Below are 14,559 nucleotides of genomic sequence, written 5' to 3' on the forward strand. Positions count from 1 at the left end.
CAAACAGGTGGAAGTGTTCGCACGCCCATACCACGGCCAAGCTTTCTTTTTCCGGCTGGGAGTACGCTTTCTCCGTGTCCGTGAGGCTGCGGCTGGCGTATGCGATGATATGGCGTTGATCAGAGTGTTCACAATATTGAGCTAAGATGGCACCCAGGCCCACTGGACTGGCGTCGACGGTGATCTCTGTTCTCTTGTTCGTGTCAAAATAGGCAAGATTAATGGCTGAGCCAACAGCCTGTTTGATTTCCATGAAGGCTTGCTCGCATGCTTGTGACCACTCGAAAGGTTGTCCTTGACGCGTGAGTTCTCGAAGTGGGTAGCTGATGGTGGCGTAATCACGGATGTAGCGTGCGCAATAGCTCGCCATTCCGAGGAAAGAGCGGAGATCACTCACGTCTCGGGGTGTCGGGGTGTCAGCAAGTGCAGCTACCTTGTCAGGATCTGGTTTCATCCCTTCACTTGAAAAGATGTGTCCGTAGAATTTCAGGGTGTTTTTGTGGAACTCACACTTGTTGGCGTTTAGCATCAAGTTTGCTTTCAGTAGAGCGTGGCATACTCTGTCCAGTTCAGTATCGTGCTCGATCCGATCCTTACTGAATACTAGCAAGTCGTCACTATAGTTGAATGCATTAGGAATCCCTTGAATGACTCTACGGATGGCTTCCTGGAAAATTTCGGCAGCTGACGAAATGCCGAAATTTAAACGTTTGTAACGGAACAGGCCTTGGTGCGTGGTGAATGTTGTAATGTACCTTGATTGTTCATGGAGCTCTAGCTGGTGGTATCCTTTGTTAAGGTCAAGTTTGGAAAATATTGTAGCGCCGTTGAGTCTCGTGATCATGTCACTTATGTGTGGTCCTGGGTGGCTTTCTCGCTCGATGGCGGTGTTGGGTGTGGGCATGTCCACACATAGTCTGACTTTATTGTCCTGTCCTTTCTTCGGGACTACCACGACTGGGGATACCCAGGGGGTGGGTCCTGATGTGCGTTCAATGATGTCTGTTTGTAAAAGATCTTGGAGCTCGTCATCAACAGCTTGCTGTAAGTGGAAGGGCACCTTCCTGTGATGCTGGGCAATGGGTGTTACACGTTCGTCGATGTATAGCTTCACCTTGAAGTGATTTAGTTTTCCCAGGCCCTTGAAGAGATTTGGGAATTTCGCCACGATGTCAGGGGCATCTTCAGTCATGTATAGCAGTTCCACTAGTTTTAATCTTTCAGCTGTTGGCAAGCTGAGCAGGCAGTCAGCGACGTCAGGTCCCTCTACCACATGGACGTATGCTGGAACTTTCCTATCCTTGAAAGTCAGTGTGGTGTGAAACCGACCTAGACACGGTAAGGGTTTCCGAGACATCCATGTGAATATACGAACCGCTGCTGGCTCCAGTTTGGGTCGATTTCTCATGTTGTAGTACTCCAGCGCACAGATATAATTTAGCGATGATCCTGAGTCCAGGACGAACTTTGCTGGATGGTCCCCTATCATGATGTCTAGTTTGGGATATCGTTTCAAACGGTCCGGGTCAGACACCATGCAGATATATTCGTCACTGTCTTGCGACGCAGGTGTGTGTGGCGATGAGTCGCTGGATGTGGATCTGTGCGCTCGATGTGAGCTTGTCGTATGATGTTGATAGTAATGCGTGCTCGTGGATCGGCTTCGCGGTTGGTATGAGCTTGTTGATCGGTTACTTGATCTTGAGGAGCTGGATGAGTGTCTCTCTCTTCCCGTTATAGCACGTGCGTGGTGTCGTGTGCTAGGTCGCGTGATGGGAGACTGGCGTGTTGATTGTCTGGCTTGGCATGCTATCTCAAAGTGATTATCTTTTCCGCAGCGATGACATCGCTGGCCAATTGCTGGGCATTGTCCCGAATGGGGGTATTCTTGTCCACATCGATAGCATGCAGGTGTTGATTTGGTGGATCTGGTACGTCGTGATTCTCGTCTGGGTGACATTTTCCGGGAGCTATGGTGGTGTTTGCTCGATCTATGTGTGTTCGTCACGGATCGAGTGGTCTTGCGTGTTTGTACTCGGAGGGCGTGTTCTTTATGATCGGGCTTGTGAGTTTCCATTCGCTTGGCATGATCCTCCGCTTGATCATTGATTCTTGTTAATTCTTCAATCTCTTCTAAGGTGTATGGTTTCTTCAGGAGTCGCCTGCGTAGTGATTCAGATTGGCATCCATCGATGATGCGAAGTCGCAGTGCGTCTTCCGTCTTGAAGTTTTCAAATTCACAGTATCGCGTCATCCTTTTAATACGCACGATGAAATCGCCCATGTATTCTCCTTTCTCTTGGGTGGCCAGGTTAAACACATATCGCTCGTAGTCCACGTTGCGTTTGTGTAAGAATCCTCTATCAAGGGCAGCTTTCACTTCGTCATAGGTGGCAGTTGCTGCGTCCGGCATCTCCTTGATGATTTGCGCTATCTCTTGGCCTGCTAGATTTCGCAGTACAACCAGTTTACGTTTGGAGTCTTGTACTAGAGAGCCCTCCATGTAATCTTCAAAATCCTCACTCCAGGTTTTCCATGCGGGTCCCATGGTGTTGCCGGGCGTCAGTGTCAGCGGCTGTGGTTGTCGCATGAAAGGTGCCCCCACGGACGCCTGAGGCATCATGGCTGCGTTGGCTTGTGCTGCTGGGCCCGCTGTTACGTGTCTTCCAGTGGTACTGTTAGGCTCAGTGTCAGACATGTGAGGCTTGGATAGTAGTTTGGCTAATTCAGAGTTTTACTTACCCTCTGTTGTATCTCCCTGCTTTCTCGTTGTTGCTGGGGTTTGTTGTAGTTGGGCATGTGTTTCTTTGCTTTTCTTGCCCCTTTTGATTAATGTGAGCTTGTTTTCCCGCTTTATTTGCTGGCCTTATGTCCTGAAATGAGTAATGCCTGATTCTAAGATGGCCGCCGCGTCTGAGGCGTGGGTTATTCAAGGGCCGGCGCCTGACCTAAAGATGGCCGCCAGATGGGACGCTATTTTCTTAGCCCAGACGTTCTTCGACCACACGCCTGCACTAGCTGCTACATTTACGCTCTCTTTGCTTCAGGCTCTTATTTAGCTGTAGCGGGACTCACCCTCGCGTCTGCTCTTGTTCCAGCGTCTCCGCGAGGGGGCGGGGCCTCCGCGCTTGCCGTGGCGCCGCTCGGTACTTGGGCTGTTCTGGGGATTGGTCATCCGGTGATGCGTGTGCACACTCCTTGTTCTGTGCACCTCGGATGGCAGCGCGGCGTCGTCTAGCCGGGTCACGGCTCCAGGCAGTTTCTCGCGCCTTTCCAGGCAGCCGGCGCGGGAAACCACGGACTCGTCGTTTTGGGCCGTGTAGGCGGCTGGGCTACGCGACTCTGTTGTGGGGTAATGGCATCCCACCCTCGTCGCCAATGTCGCGCTCTGCCCATACATAAACGACACAGGAGTCGGAGCTAGACTTTTCACATCCTTCTTTATTCCCTGCCAGGATGTAACTGGCTTACAGACTAGATTAGTGTTCCTGTTCCTGTTTCTGCCTTTCCGCTTCCTGTCTGCCTGCTCTGTCTCTAGGTAGAGTCAGGCGTGACGACATGACACACCGGTACCCAGTGAGTTGTCTGAGAACACTTTGGGCAATGTTTCCAGCACCCTCAAATTGACTTGTTGCTCTCTACTGATGAAGGAATGAGTCCAGTAACACATGTTTAGTGTTACACAGCACGAGTTGCACCAACAGGGGTGAAAAATTAAAGACTACTACTGTTATCATGACCTGCATTTACCATGATCCATTTGGGCAAATTGAGTGCTGGTATGTGTGGCGGTGTGCTCCCACCGTCCTCTATGGAGAAACTCTCTTGTGCTACTGAGCTGATAAGCCTTTGTTGATGCACCAGCAGCCAGTGCGTTGTACAGAGACCTGAGAAGACTTTGGGCAGTATTTCCAGCACCCCCAAAATGACTTGTTACACTCTACTGATGAAGGGATGAATCCAGAAGCACATGTGTAGAGTTACACAATACAGCCTGCACCAACAAGGGTGAAAGATTGAAGACTACTACTGAAGTGTTATCATGCACTGCATTTACCATGATGCATTGGGGCACACTGAGTGCTAGGATTTGAGGCTGTATACTCCACCCTTCTTCTGTGCGAGGATAAAACACCTTTGATGTATTCCCTGTTTGTAAACCAGTCAGAATCCCATTCCTTGTTGTGAACTGCCCACTGATATTGATGCCCTCGGATTGATTGTTCATGCCACCTTCAATTCCATTGTTTTAGTGGGTCTTTGCAATGGCACACAAGGACCAGCTTTGTGAATACGTCCTGGCCTCACCCTGGTTCAAATTGCGGGGTCTTGCCCTCTCTAAATAGATATACGCATGTCAAGATCTTAGTCCTTGTGGGTGCCTTTCTTACTGCAGTCTTCTATACCCCGCCCCAACCATATTTTGACTGTTTATGGCAGAAGGTCCAAAACTGCACTTTGTGAAGCCATTGCAATTCAGACTTTGAGGTGACAGGAAACTTGGGTCTATTCCGAGACACTTGCATTGGAGAATAAGCTGCCCTCTGAGCTTTCTATGCCCATTACCTTTACAAACAATTCCCTAGAATGGGTACTTTAATGTGGTCGCCCGGCCCACATTGTGTTTGAATTACGAATACGTGATTTGGCGTGTGCGATCAAACTGAAGTATGCTTACTTTCAAGTTCTACTGAGGCAGGAGTACAAGGGGCTCTCCTTCGAGTTGAGCGTGGCCTCTTGTGATGGTAGTGGGGGAACCTACGGATGGCTGCAGAGGGGTGCACATGTACAAAGACACTAGTAATGGACTAGCTTGGGTTCCCAAGGTGGTAATGTTATTCTTGCATATGCATCAATTACGAGTTCTCCAGATGTGGGTATGAGGATACTGTGTCGTTGGCATTGGTTACTGGCTGACATCCGCACTTCTCAATCTGGGTATTTGGAGTTATTCCTCCCGAACTGGGGGATAACATGTCATGTAGAACAGATAATACCAGGTCCAGTATTGCAGGCTTTCCACATTCCATGAGGAATAGGTCGTAGATTTATTTGGGGACTGCAAGAAGCTTTTGGGGCTGCAGAGGTAAGACAGTGGCCGGCTTTACTTGCGATCAGACCCACTGCAACCGCCGCTTCAAATGATTCTACCAGTCAGAGAATTTCTTATTATCTGCCTACCACATTCTGACTGCTGTATCCCAGACTTTTCATTCTGTAAGAGGCATCAAAATTGGCAAGAAATAATTGGTTGATAAGTTTGAATCGCCGCTTTCATCTGATTTCCCAGCAGCACAATCTTTTTTCATAGGTAAAAAACAATGTCCGATTGACTATGTTTTCGTTCTCATCTGGTACTTCAATGTACTCTTATTAGATGTTAGTGATCATTGTACTCTGCAAACATTATTAGAAGGTGATGTAAAGATTCCTATTGTTCGGATAGAATACCCTAGACGGCTAACAGACGGTTAGAGGAAAAGTGGCTAGAAAGAGTAGCTCACTTACAAATTCAGTGGAAGATCGAACATGTTGAGTTAGAGGACATTGGTATAAAAAAGTTGGTATATGGAATTAGTATTTTAAGTTGTAAAATGTTCAATGATAGAATATCAAAAGAGTGAAAGGTTGCCAACAGAAAAATGAAAAAATAGAGAAAGTAAGAAGGAGAGCCTTGACCCCAGTGTCAATATATAACGAGCCAGCTGAGGATTATACAAAAAAGAGGAAAAGAGAGTGTGAGGAATCGGGGTGTATTATATGTTGTGCCTGACTGTGTAATACACTTACCAACCCGTTTAGGACCAGTAGGCTTCATTTGTCAAACCTTTAGCTCAACCCTGGCTAGCTGGATCGAAGAACTCTCTATCCAGTTGATGGATATGGTCGGCTTCACAACATGATCCATTCTGTGCCTGTGGATGAGGTCTGGCTTTGGAAGGGAGGCGCCCAGGAGTGAGGTGGCAAACCAAGGTCCGCTGCCCGGTGGAGCTGTCGTATGCAGCTATAGCGGAGTCTGTCTCTGGGTCACCCCCTTGGCCGTCACCTACCCATCTGGACATCGGACATTGTTTTTCACGGTTCTTCACAGTTTTATCTGTCTCTTTCCTTGACTGCCTTGACTGCTTTGTTCCCCCAGGTGTACTTTCCCCATTCAGATCTACCTGACTCTGTCTGCTTTCCTCTCCCCTGTCTACCTTTCCCCCACTTCCTTCCATTCCTCATAAGACGTGTGTCTTGGATATGCACGCGCTATTATCTTATATTATTGTGTAAGCTCAATTTTTTCTCCTAAGCATATACTGGTAATTGCAACTGTTACTGTAGCTGATGTAACTATGCAATGATTTTCTGAAACAATGACCTATCGCATGTAAAGCGCTCTGATACCTCCGAGTCTAGCCAGCGCTATATAAAACTTTTCAAATAAATAAATAAAATAAGGTCAGTGTGTATAGTGCATTCAGATATACTCACGTGTGAATGGCTCTCAGTAGGTACCGCTGGTGCTGTCTCATGCTTGCTGGTTCCTTCCTCTTGGCGTGTTTGTGTACCAGCCAGGCTTCACGCAGAACATTGGCTGCAGCGCATTTAATCTGTCGAGTAGACATCAAGGATCAAACAAATAGGAAGAGTAGTGGGTTAACATGATTGCAGTGTTTTTTCTGTATTTTCCAAACCTTAAGTCAGAATCCCAGGGGCATATTATCAAGGGGGTTTATCTCCGCTTTTTTGGCTTTGAAAGCCAAGAAAGCGGAGATAAAATGATCTCCCTATTACCTAGCTGTCTCTAACACCAGTAAGCGACAGCTAGTAGGAGATAGCGACCATCTTGGGCCCCGCTTTGCATGTCAGAGTAATTTATCACTAATGACATGCAAAGTGGGCGTGCCAAGATGTTAGCGACTGGAAACAGTCGCTAACATCGCTATCTCCTATTGCCAACTTTTGGTGATATTGGCGCTAAGCGCGAATATCTCCAAAAGCTAACACCCGCCCCTGAGCAGTTCTTAGCCATGTTATCCAATTGTAGGTGGATAATATGGCTAAGAGCATTAGTTCGGTAATGCATAAATATCGCTGACTTTTCAGCGATATTCATGCATTTCGGCCGATTTTTATCGCTTAGGAGATAAACCTTGATAATAGCAAGGTTCCTAAGCGATAAAAATCGCCGCAGCTCGGTGATAAAAATATTGCCGCTAAGCCAACATAGCGATAATTATCGCTAGTTGTTGGTAATATGCCCCCCAATCTTTTCATCTCCATTTCCAGGGTATTCAATAACACAACATAGCAAGCTTGGTCTGTTGCAACATTTTTAGACTGCCATCCAACCTGTCTTGGCATCACTGGGTAAGACACCCAGCCCTCATCTTTTAAAATAGATTGAGCATCTCCAGTCATCTTTTGTAGGTCATTAGTTTACTTGAGAAAGAGAGAGAACCACCTCAACCCTCAACTGTAGGAGAACAGATCAATTGATAAATGTACACACTGCAGCCACCACCTGTAAAGGAGCAACCAGCATTCAGCGTTAAGGACACAAACCTGTGTATGAGTGAGTGGGGTTAAAAACTGTGTTGTGTCTCAAGTAGGACCTGGTTTAGGCATTTTCATGGTGATACTCAGCCTGTCAGAGTGTTGGAGGACATTACTTTTGCCACTTTGACAGACTCCCTTCTGCCAAATTTAGAAAGGACCACCGGCCTATCTGGCATCTATGTACCTTGAAAGGAACTGCTGTCATGGTGGCTTCTTTAAGGTACAAAACGTTCGGTGGATGGCTACAGACGGTTTTAACAGCTGTTTTTTTTAAACGGAATATTATATAGCACGAACTTGACCTGAAGGTATCGGGTATCAGAGCGCTTTACATAGCACCAGTTGTGTTGCATGAGGACACAATCATTTTTTTGTTAGGCACAGGGAGATTAAGTGATTTGACCAGAATCACAGGCTGTTCAGCGTCATTGCCGAGACTCGTACCCAGTTCCCCAGATTTGAGGTTGACCGCCCTAGCCATTAGTCCAACTCCTCTACCCTACGTTCACTAAATTTGTAAACTTTCTTAATTTTTTCGATACAAGCTCAGGAAGCAGTAGTTTAAAAAACTTAAAAAATAATGACCCTAGGAGTTTTCTCCCAGAGAATGGGGAGCATTATTTGTGTTTTTTCTGTCCGTCACCACCAGGTTTTGACTGTAGGCCTCACCCTACTGTTTTCCCCCTCCATGGCAGACTTGAGGTTCGTCCTCTGAACCCTTATATCACTTCATTTCACGTGTTTCATGCTTCTCTATCAGTTCTCATGTAGGTAAAAGAGGCGTTCCTAACCGTTCCCCCTATCTTGTACTACTCCACTTCGACCTGTCATCTGAGATCATATTGCTTCTTGTGTTAATTCTGCATTGGTATCTCGTCTGGTATTTCCAAACTAACACTTCAAAAACACATTTTCAGGATTAAACCTTGCTTTCCAGAGGCAGTGTTTCTAGGCAACCAATAACGCTGCACCAGAATGTATACTGTTTCCATGTCTTCGTTTCTTTGAGCGTTCCAGGTACGCTATTGTTACTGCAAAATTAATGCAAACGTACACACAGCTAATCCCACTGTCTGGGATCCCTTGTCTCTTTACTTCCCTCGTTCTTTACAGTTTCTCATTTCAAAAACCAGAAGGAACCCTGTCCCCAGCCTGTATTTTAAGGTGATACCTATTGAGTCCAGTGACTTGTCTGAAAATGATTCCAAATGTAGACTCGGTTGTTTCCTCTTTTTCTCATTTCTTTCTGAACGTTACATTGGTAAAGCCTAGAACTTTACAAACTTTGCATAGTGTTGTGACATTGTATCTCATCTCGTGTCAGGATGCTGGAGGCACTTCTTTATGTATTCAAATTACATTTTTTTCAATCTTTTACGCAATCTTGAAACACTTCTACGTGCATAGATTTAGTGCTCTGACACTTGACGCTATAAAAACATGCTAAATATGTGAACAAATAATCCCAGAATACCTTACAGAGTTTTGGAAAGAATGGCACCAATATGCGTAGGTTCTTCTGTGTGTCAGCATTAAACAATCTTTGTAAAATTTTCTTCAGTTTCTCATGGATACTTCTAATTCCAGATTCCTGATCATGTGAATACCCCCAGGCAAGCACAAGGAGATGATGGACGGAGCGCTGAAACTTTTCAGACACTCAACCCAAGTCACAGATCTGGGTTGAATCCATCGTCGTTCTTTAGCTCACTTCGCCACCCCAGTTCAGATATAGCTATATGCAAATAAGCTTGACCCTGTGCCTCATGGGAACAGTTCAGCCCGAACTGCTAAGCCATGTCTTCCCTGGATCGGAAACAAGCATCCTGGGACCGGTTTCGGGCTAACAACTCTCATCAGCCAGGCTAGCTTGAATCCAGTGGCCAAGTGAGCAAGGGACCCACGTCTAGGCATCCCCCAAGCACCAGACTGGATCTGAAGAGTTTTCAGAGTACTACTTCTCCTGCAGCTCTGTGACAGCTTTGTCCTCTCAACAAAGAGATATCAAAGGCGCATGTAAGAACTAACCCTGCTGATGTGAGTTCCTTTCTCTCTGTGCCTTTGGTCTTGGATCTGTCGTTCACTCACTCCCAAACTTCTCCTCGTCTTTCATGTACTTTTGCTTAAAATTCTTTTCACGGTGTGCAAGGTAACTTGTCCCCACCTACAACCACAGGGTTTAAGCCTTTTAGACACTGTCATAAACAGATGTCTGTGAAGATCCTCACAAGGGATATCTTTGTTTTTTAAGTTTGACCCACTCGTAAGGTTTCGTTTAGATCGCACCCTTATGAATCCCAAGGCGATCCGGGACCACAGAGCCAAACTCATATCACTGTGTACAGATGGAAGACACATAAGTCCTGCTGCTGGTCGAAGTCAAGGGCACTGACCAATTCCCACCTTTGAGGCCGTTTTTACAAAAAATCTTCCTCTCATCCAAAATCCTCAGGTGAGTGAGTCACAGATAAAACATGAAAACAAAGCAGGATTCTGCGCCGTTCCACCACTCTCAACCAGTGGAGTCATGTAAATGTCAAGGTGCCTCTCAGTCTTGGTCTACTACTGAGGAACTGATTCGCCAACTTACCGTGTTGCACCTCACACTGTCAAGTCTGTCTGCAACGTCACAGCAAACTGAGGCTTTCAGGGAAGCCTTAGTGAGCTTTTTTGGCACCCATCCGGCTTCCTCTGGTGCACCTGTGGATCCCATGAATCTGAGGAGGCCTCCAGTCAGATTACCAATGGCAGATCGATCATCGATGCCATCAGTGCCTCTTGAACCCACTGCGGGATCTGCCCGGATTCAGGCTCCTACACACAACCTGACTTAGGACCGGATTGCGAGTTTGGCAGTCTTCAGACCGCCGTTGTGGTGGCGTTGGATTCACCACTGCCGACTTGGCAGTCCACTCGCTATATTATGAGTTTGATGGTTTGCTGAATGAAAGGCTGTTGGAGTACCGCCGACACCGTCAGCCAACTGACTCAACGGTGGTCAGGGAAAAGCAGCTGTCATAGGGCGGTACAGAGAAGTTCACCGCCGTCCGAATTACGAATTGGCTTACCGACGAGCTGACTGTGGAGGTGGGACCACCTGCTTCGAGTCGGCGGAGTCGAAGGATTTGTTGTGCATACTCACCAATTTCCGTTTCATCGACGTGGATACCTTCCTCCAGGGCTGTCCTTCACAGTAGCATCTTGACCCCGATGTAAACAACCATGTTGGCACCAAAGTCCAATTTGTACCGTTTACCCATGGACAGGGCTGGTCACATATGGTCCCAACTTCAGTAATGTGAAAGTACTGGTAGTAGGTATATTTCACATGTATTATGTATATGTGTACACTGCAGTCAAAAAATTAAGGGCAGGCGGTAAACTCTGCTCCGCTGGCAGAGTACATGGAGTTTTTGTCACTCTGCACTCCGCTTGGAGAGCGAAGTTCTGCAAAAACTCCGCAAGCCACCGCAAAGCGGAGTTTAGCGACACAACACCCCTGGCCCTGAACACACATCACCCAGACAAGCGACGTCCAAGTTACCAAAACCACCTTGAGAAGCAGGATTCAAATAATAAACGTGTCAGCATTCAGAATGAGGCTTGAAACGCACCTTTGTTCTGAATTCTGACACGTTTATTATTTGAATCTTGCTTCTCAAGCCTCTTCTTGGATGCACTTGCACACTGCTTGTCTGGGTGTTTGTCTTCCAGGCCTCGTTTTGAAGGATCGCTTACCGACCGTGCTGACAGCTTGGGTCCAAGAATGCAGCGCAGGAGTTTGTCAGCGCTGCGGTAAAAAAGCAATGTCTACCCCCTTGTGGATCTTTCCAGTGACTGGTGGCGAGTGTACTGCACAGGTAAGAAGAATGCATCACACTCCCAACCAATCATCTGGCCTGGTGCTCCCCGGCTGGTGATTGCTCTCTGAGAGGTGAGTCATCTGTTTGATGGACACATTTATCTCACTGTCTGCTCCATACTTAGGGGGAACCTCGGCTCAGATGTCTGTCAGTCCGTTTCATGTTCAGACTGTGCTTTACAGACTTGCAGAGGTTGATGCGCTAGGGTGGCGAGCAGTCCGAATCCTCATCAATGTGTAGTTTGCAGACTTCTTTTGTAAACTGAAATATTGTCTCTGTGTTTAATTAAATATATTGAGGGGGAAAAAAGACTAGAGCAGCTGGACCCATTAATAAATGAATATAACCAAATTCAAACAGGACCTTTACTTGACCTGCTGATTTTGACTGATCACACCAAAAGTAAAGAGAGTGGTTTACAAACAGGTGACTTATGATTTCGACTCTACCTCTGCGCTAATTGCAGAATATGCAGGAGGTTGCTTTAATAGTTAATTCGTGTGCGTGTCGAAGATTACACTTATTGTGGGCACCAACTTCAAACCTGTAGCTTAAATTATATGTATTTGGTGCTACAGAGACATCTAGTGTCCAATATTATGAACTACAGAATAGGAGTTTCTGAATTTATTTACCACAACCTGAAATTGATATTAAATTTACTCTGCCGGCTCCTGGAACTCTGCGGAAATTTGTGAATTTTTTCAGTGACTCTGCGGAATTTTGCATAGTGAAACTCTGCGAGCTCCCCCCAGGCCTACAAAAAATGCACACCTGCATCGACACATATAAAAAAAAAACACTGCCGTCAGAAACACTGCCGTCAGCCCATCGGGAACATCGTAATACGGCGGGTGGAAGACCGCAGCGGTCAACTGGGACCGCCGCCCGTTGGACAGCCTCGTTGGTCGAAAACCACTTGAAACTAAACACCCTCAAAACTGAATTCCTCTTAATCGCCCTCCCTCCAACAAATCAACCTCCATCCTCGATTGGATGAATCCTATAACAACACTCAAAGGACATCCTCTCTTTATCGACTCAGCGAAATCGCTGGGAGTAACTCTGGAAAGAAATCTAAATATGCAGAAGCATATCAGCACCTCTCCAAAAGGAGCACATTTCTAGATGAACACTTTGAGAAAAATGAAACCTTTCCTACCCGCGAATGACTTCAAACAGGCAGTTCGAGCTCTAGTAATCCCAAGAGTGGAATACAGGAGTGTCGCCCTTTGCGGCCAACCCAGATCTACGATGGCTCCTCTTAGAGCCTCAATCAACAAACTGTCATATCTCACCACACCTTAGAGTCCTTAACTGGCTACCTTTCGAGGCTAGAATTCATCTGAAAATTGCTTGCATGACGCACAAGGCTGTACTTCACAATACTCCGAGTTATCTAGCCTAGAAACTGGTAACTCTCTTGTGGCAATAGGTCATCCAGGAGCTCCAGGAATCTTCTTCTGAAACCGAAACGATTTGCCAAGAAGAAAACTTACAAGTGGACCTTCTCAGGAGTGGTCCCTAGAATCTGGAATGCTTTGCCCCCAGAAATAAGACTGAACCTTTCCACTGCTTCCTTCAAAAGAGAAGTGAAATCAATTCTCACGGCCAAATTTACCTGATTTACTCACATCTCAGTATATTTTATCCACTAGTTGTATTATCTATCACTATGTATTCGTATCACTTATATTTTTCGATGTTTGGCATTTGTTTCTTACATCTGCCCTGTAAAGAGTTCGGATACCCACAAGGGTCTTGCACGCGCTATATAAAACCTTCAAAATAAATCAAATAAATAAACTCTTAATCATGCCCTTAGATTACAGCACCAAAATCAATGCAAATTTCTGCCACATTGCTTCAGGCTCCAAAGCCAAAGGAGAACTTATTTGTTTTGTACAACTGCGAAACAAATCCAACACTGCTTCAACCAAAGTTGCATTTTATGCAATTCCCAACGCAACCTCATTCACACTCTCACAGGACTTTGTCATTATCTAGGAATTGCCCACAAATACTCCGCAACATTTTTGGGTCAGATTCTGATCATCACCAGCATGGCCTGGGCGATAGCAGTGTAGTTGACAGGTGATGCATCCCACTATTATGGTGACAACCTCCTTTAGGGTTTAGGCCAGTGATTTGGACATATTCCTTGACACTGGGTTGTGTGCCCCACCTCACCCTCCACTCCCCAACAGAAGACTCAACATCATGTGCTATAGTGATGAAGCACATGGCTGAAGTTTTAGACTTGCAACTCTCTACTATAGAGGTCAGAATTAATATCTTGACAGAGTTTCTGCAGTCTGGCTCGGCTTTGACAGATACAAAAGAGAATCTTCACCTAACCTTAAAAAATATTACTATTTACAAATCCTAAAAATGTATTAATGTGTTGGAGGCTCAGAAAGACTTTGTCAATGCATAATATCACAGTACGTTCTCTACAACAAAACAGGGAAAGCATCCCTGTCCCGTTAACCCATTCAGAGCCACTTTTTCCTTTTAATAAGGCCCTAACTGACATGCTAATGGACGTTTGGGCCAAGCCTTGCTCTTGAATGACAGCAAATAGGCACATGGACAGATGCTACAGACCAGTCACAGGTGACCTTGCCTTTCTTCTTAGCATCCCACGCTTGAGAACTTAATTGTCCAGGCATTTACAAGTAGGATGATTCTGAACTTGTTTCCTTCAGTACCTCCAGATAGGAGTTGAAATGTATGGGGACTTTGGGAAAAGGATGTTTTCCTCAGCCAGTCCTACCCTTCACTTTGTGAATGCTAGCTGTCACCTTGTACGGTACTTGCATGCATTGTAGGACATGGTCAACAAGATCTTGCTGGCAGTCCGAGATGAATTTGACTCCTACCTCACACATATAATTTATGATGGCCAAGATGCGGCAAATTATGTAATCTGTTCAGGACTATACACTGCAGACTTTTTAGGCATGGTCTTTGGTACCAGCCTGGTGCTTCGGATTCACACATGGATGAGATTTATTGTTTTTTGCATGATGTTCAGGCATCATTAATCGATTTGCCCTTTGACTGCACCGGTCTATTTGGAGAGAAGGCGGACACTGTACTGGAGCACTTTTAAAACAGTAAGGCCACAGCATGCTCCCTGGCTTTTCTG

General features: G+C 46.0%; 1 protein-coding gene across 1 annotated transcript in view; it reads right to left on the reverse strand.

The window, feature by feature from the left end:
• The window catches only part of KCNN4 (potassium calcium-activated channel subfamily N member 4), a 453,327-nt gene that overhangs the window by 82,662 nt on the left and 356,106 nt on the right, over nucleotides 1–14,559 (reverse strand). The window contains exon 6 of the mRNA XM_086929858.1: nucleotides 6,478–6,596. Coding sequence (XP_086785984.1) covers nucleotides 6,478–6,596 — 119 coding nt within the window. The remainder of the gene's footprint in view (nucleotides 1–6,477; nucleotides 6,597–14,559) is intronic.

The sequence above is a fragment of the Lissotriton vulgaris genome, chromosome 7 (genome assembly GCF_964263255.1).
Source record: "Lissotriton vulgaris chromosome 7, aLisVul1.2, whole genome shotgun sequence".
Taxonomy (NCBI): Eukaryota; Metazoa; Chordata; class Amphibia; order Caudata; family Salamandridae; genus Lissotriton; species Lissotriton vulgaris.